This window comes from Cyprinodon variegatus, unplaced genomic scaffold (genome assembly GCF_000732505.1).
Source record: "Cyprinodon variegatus isolate N-32 unplaced genomic scaffold, C_variegatus-1.0 Scaffold110, whole genome shotgun sequence".
Taxonomy (NCBI): Eukaryota; Metazoa; Chordata; class Actinopteri; order Cyprinodontiformes; family Cyprinodontidae; genus Cyprinodon; species Cyprinodon variegatus.
In genome coordinates this window covers 794,997-800,706 of record NW_015150563.1, presented here as the reverse complement: position 1 = coordinate 800,706, position 5,710 = coordinate 794,997, and the positions used below count along the sequence as shown (strand labels likewise).

The 5,710-nt window shown below is 40.1% G+C and overlaps 1 protein-coding gene across 1 annotated transcript in view; it reads left to right on the top strand.

Annotated features, from left to right (window-relative positions):
* The window catches only part of LOC107084856 (MAM domain-containing glycosylphosphatidylinositol anchor protein 2-like), a 45,263-nt gene that overhangs the window by 28,395 nt on the left and 11,158 nt on the right, over positions 1-5,710 (top strand). Inside the window, exons 9-10 of the mRNA XM_015374904.1 lie at positions 803-1,075; positions 4,820-4,957. Of these exons, the coding sequence (XP_015230390.1) occupies positions 803-1,075; positions 4,820-4,957 (411 nt within the window). The remainder of the gene's footprint in view (positions 1-802; positions 1,076-4,819; positions 4,958-5,710) is intronic.

Below are 5,710 nucleotides of genomic sequence, written 5' to 3'. Positions count from 1 at the left end.
AGAGCCGTCATAGTACCATCATAGAGCCAACATAGTGCCATCATAGGCCATCATAGAGCCATCATAGTACCATCATAGAGCCATCATAGTACCATCATAGAGCCGTCAGACAGAGGAAACATCCGACTCCTGCTTTGAGAAAAGAGAGAATCCAAGGAATTCAGAAAAGCAGCTCTGCTCTCTGGATGGAGAAAGGAAAGCAGATCAGCCTCATTAGGGACAAAGAACTTCTCTAGCTGAGTTCTTAGAAGCTGAACTAGCAGGTTTGAACACCTTCTGTATAAAGATGTCTACAAACCCCAGCGGCCGTGTTTCCATTCTCCTGAAAAATGATGCGGTGGAGTTCAGCTGTGCTGCGTGGCGTCCTACTTTCCACCGTCTCCTCGTGCTCAGACACACATACCATCCTGACCATTGCAAACAGAAAACAATGGAAATGTTCTGCAAACGGATGAGGACAGATCTCCAGCTTAGATGAAGATCATTTTCCAATTTTTAAGTTTTTTATTTTACATAATTATTTTTTTCTTACATTTTTATTGAATCTGTGAGTCTGACTCGGTTTGTTTTGGGTTTCATAAAACTGGATTGTTATGAGTCTGACTGTAAAGTCAGGCGGTGGCGCTGCCCCCCACGCCCCTCTGGTCTTTATTGGTGGAGTTAGGAGAGCAGCAGCTGCTCTTGTTGGGTCTAAGTTGAACCTGAATCTAAGTCTGACTTCCTGGAAGCTCTGGGTAAACAGAAAACATGTCTCGTCTTCCTGGACTGTATGTAGCATCCTGCCATGTTCTCTGTGTTTCAGTCCCTCCCACCGTGGAGCCTGTGTACACGGAAGTCCGTCAGGCGCTCGGCCGGGCTTTCAGCCTCACCTGCAACCTGCTGCAGGCCTACCCGGCTCGCCACCTGCAGTACGAGTGGAAGCTGGGCCCCCGCCTCCTCACTGTGGGAGAGTTTACTGACCAAACACATGACACCAGCTACCACGTTAAAGCCCTGAACCGAGAGGGTTACGGCGAGTACACCTGTGATATCACCAACGAGGCGGGGGCCGGTCGCTGCACCTTCCTGGTTACAGGTGAGCTGGTTTGATTGGACGAGTGTGTAAAGGTGTGTGAGGGAGATGTTACAGCAGCTTCTCTCTAGAGGTTCAAACAAACCCTGATTCCTCTAATAGTTGGAGAATGGAAGGTTCAAAAAGTTTAATGACAGAAATAACAGATCAGGACACGGGCTGCGGAGATAAGCAGACCGCAGTGGCTACAGGAGGGGGGAAACTGGTTTAACAGTTCAGTCCCTCCTCTCAGAGGAAGGCAGGATCCAGCAGATTCAACGCCAAACGAGATGTGGCGCAGAGCATCCCCGATGCAGCAACCCCAGTGAGCGGGCAGGAGACCAACCCAGGTCAGAGAAACAGTTCAGAACCAGACAGTTCTCAGATCCAGGAGTCCGTAGCCCAACCAGGGGTTCCAGGTAGATCCAGGGTTCCAGGAATCCTCAGAGCATTCCGGCAAGTTCAGAGCTTTATGAGTCCAGCAGTGAGCTCAGACAGAAAAAAGCTCAGATGGAGACAGGCAGTCTCAGTGGTTGAGAGGAACAGAGACAAGACATGGTACCAGGATAAATGCAGAACTTTTAACTGGTCTCCACCTTGGAGCCAGGATTACGGGACAAAAACTGACCTCGCCCACGTTCCAAGCCAAAACCCTGAGGGGTCCACGGAGAAGAGTAGAGACACAATCAGGAGACAGGAGACAAACAATAAACCCTCTAAATCCAATAGCCTCCTTAACTTAAACTCATAACAAGCATAAATAAGTGACACGACAAGATAACACAATCAAACTAATACACAAATAAACTAAAAAATACTAACGAATAATGAAATGCAACTTGCCTAATAATTCTGTACACAGTGTATATAGGAGAGTCCAAACTCTCTGATTCTCAGAGTGTTCTGGTTCTGTCTCCTCCTGATGAAAACCTGTCAGATTCCCCCTAAAAGCTGCTAACATGTTAATCCTCTTAGCTGGGTGGCTGCCAAGCAGCGGCAGCAGAAACTTTGTGGATGAGGGAGGTGGAGGCTGGGTGTGAGGAAGCTGAGGGATGGTCTGTGGTGGACCTGTCTCTACTTTGCTGAGGCATCATTGGGGATAATAAGTCCTTCCTTATCAGGCAGAAACTGCTGAGACGACAGCAAAGCTGGAAAAGCTAAACCTGTTCCTGGTATATTCAGCTCCCAGTGAAGATGCTGCAGTGAAGGACTGAGCGGAGCCCTGGCAGCAGGGTTACTCATTATTATAAATGTTAGACACATTTGACTGTTTTAGAGTAAAAATAAATGAACAGATATTATAGGAATAAACTGTGAAGCGTTATTGTTCAGATTTCAGAATCTAAGGCAGACTGGTTCACTGGGAGGGGCCTAATGGTGCTTTGATCTTCTGGAGCAGAGGGACTCTGTCACAGAAAAATAAAGCTAAACTTTCCTCTCTGTTCTGGTAAAAGCTGCTCAAGCATTTTGGTTGAATAAATCAGCTGCAGCTTGTTCAGCATCGCAGGGTCTTTTATTGTTAATTCACTTCCAATGTACAACAACTCCTTCCTGGAGCAGACAGGAAATAAGAAAGAGATGAGCACATTTAAAGCACAGATCTTAACCATGAGTGCACAGCGCCCCCTAGCTGCCATCATAGCCAACAACCACCAGTGAGGATCACTCATTGAAAGAAGTCAAAACAAGTTAATGTCGCGGCCTTCTGTTCCAACAAAAATAAAATACCAAAGTTTCCAATGAAGGCCGTGGGTGGTAACAGGTGATTTTGTTTTTGTACACACTTCCAGCTTGGCTTAAAAAGCAAAAATAAAAAATATAAAAAAAATACTTCAAGTGTCTTGGAACTTAGTAGAAACGAAATTTAATGTTTTAAGCTTCCAAAAAAGTGGTAAAAAAAAAAAATAATTTTTCAAAACCTCCCGTCCACACTAGACATTTACCAAACATCCTCCAACCCCTGGTGTTCTCCTAGTCACTCAAATTATTGGGAGGGTCAAACAATTAAGAACATACTCCAAACTATTCCAAATGTAAAAAATAAATAACAAAATTTGGTTCTAAATTAACTTAAATATATTTTATATACCAAAAGACAAAAACTAAATTTGCAGAAATAACAAATTACAAAAATGTAGCATAAATGGTCACAACAGTTAACTTTAGATCATCCCAGTGATACTGCTGCAGTAGAGACGCTACATGGCTCTTTGACACATCACCAGTTTCACATCCACAACAGGTAATTACAGTCATGGGTGTAGGTTTGCATAGGGACCATAGGGACATGTCTATACCAAAACTTTGGACCAACCTACTTGTCCCTTACCAACAGTTAGATGTGCAGAACATGTTTATAATTTACAATACAGCGTTGTTGCAGCAGTAAATGAGTTCTTTGATTAATTCGATTAATTGATTACTAAATTTGTTGACATTATTTTAATAATTGATTAATCCGATGAATTGTTTCAGCACTAGATAAAATACATGAAATGGGTTAAACAGAATAACTACATCCTAGATGTACAACTTGTAGAGTGAGGTTAATATATTAAAGTTCCAGTATAAATGTAAATACAATACATTTATTTGGCGTCCCTTGAATCTTTTATTTCGCTTTGTTTCATGATACAAGACAACATTTAAAAGAGTAGGTTTTACCTCTATTTAACTCTGCACAATTCTATATCTTCAAAATAAAAAAAAAAAGTATAAATCCACATATAGCAGACATATTTAGACTATATTCTGTTAAATAGGCACAGATTTACCTAATGTCTTAGTCGCTGGTAATTTCAAACGCAAATCTTCTCAGAGTTGAAAAAAGTCCTAATTCCTCATTCATCAGAGCCAGTTAAGCTTCAGTCATTGATAAACAGCATCTAGTGTGTAGTGCTTTTAAAATTTGTAGAAATGTAGCAAGAAATGCTGCTTTTCTCTTTAACTGAAATACACCCTGATTTTCCACTCAAGTATAAAAAACGAGCATGCATATTTTTGCATAGGACCAATGACATCAGACCAATTGTGTCCCTATCAAAGTCGAAATTAAACCTACGCCCTTGATTACAGTCATTTAAAGTTGTCAGAGCTGCATTATTAGTCCACTTGCTGGTGAAGATTCTCAGTCTTCCAAGTCATAGTCGTTCCAAAGAAGTTAAAGAAGTTAAAAAACAATCCACTGGACTTAGTTTCCAAGTTTGAAGACATTTTCCTTCCCATCCAGGAAGCTGTTTTTATTTAAAATGTGTGGACTAGCATTTGACTTCCAGGCTTTATACAGTAGACCAAACAAAAGCCTTATTAGGGCTTAGAAAACATGCAAATTGAACTGAAAACTACTGGTTGGACCCATTTTTCTGGTTTAATTGCATGTTTTCTAAGCCATAACAAGGCTTTGTTGGTTTACTCTATAAAGCCTGGAACTCAACACTGATCCAGACATTTTGAATTGAGGAAGTTTCTTGGATGGGAAGCGAAACATCTTCAGACTTGGAAAATAAAGTTCAATGGATTGTTTTTAATCTTTTTAACCTTTTTTGGAATGATTAATCTACATTAGTTTATGTGTCTTATCTCCCATACAGCTAAAGCTGTGTCCTTTTTTAGGTTTGGGGAATTTTTAACAAAGTGCATTGATTTTATTTTGCTGTAAAATATTTCAACCTAAAATATCAGCTCCATATATGGAAGGTTTTCTTCTAGTAGGAGCAGCTCAGTTGAAGGAAGACCTCTGATGGTTCCTTGTTTCCTTCTGCTCCTCAGGGAAGGCCTATGGTCCAGAGTTTTACTACGACACGCCCCAGGCTCTCTGGCAGAACAGACCGCAGGTCTACGGCTTCAAGCTGCAGTGGACCCAGATGGAGCCCAACGCCGTGGACCGCATCCTGGCCTACAGGCTGGGTATCCAGCAGGTCAGACCTTCGCCATGTTCAGCAGACCATCAGCCAGCAGAACCTTCTGCAAATTAACTCAGAGATTTTAGGAAATATTTCAATCAGGAAACTGGGAATAGATTTAGCAAAGCATATTAAAACATTGATAATAATATTAGTCTGAAGTTTCGTCCTGTAGGACCGTCTCTGGTGTTTCTCTGATGTTAGGAGGTTTAGTTTTGAAGGTTTGTTCTGCTGTCAGTTTGTCTGTTTCTGCCCTCGGTTGAAGTGGCGGCCGCCTGTCAGAAGGCCACAGCTGGAGGGCTGGGCAGAAACCAGCAGCTGTCCAACTGGCAGCTGCTCTCCTTACTGGGAAAGCATTCCTCCTTAGAGCAAGAGGAAAAACATGTTTTCTCTCTTAGTTCCATTTAGTTTGGAGCTAAATATTTATTTAAAAACTAAATATTTATTTAAAAACTAAATATTAATTAAAAAAAACTAAATATTTATTTAAAAACTAAATATTTATTTAAAAACAAAATATTTATTTAAAAAACTAAACATTTAATTTGCAAAGTAAATATTTAATTTGGAACAAAATATTTATTTAAAAACTAAACATTTAATTTGCAATGTAAATATTTAGTTTGGAAAAAAATATTTATTTAAAAACTAAATATTTATTTAAAAACTAAACATTTAATTTGCAATGTAAATATTTAGTTTGGAAAAAAATATTTATTTAAAAACTAAATATTTATTTAAAAACTAAACATTTAAT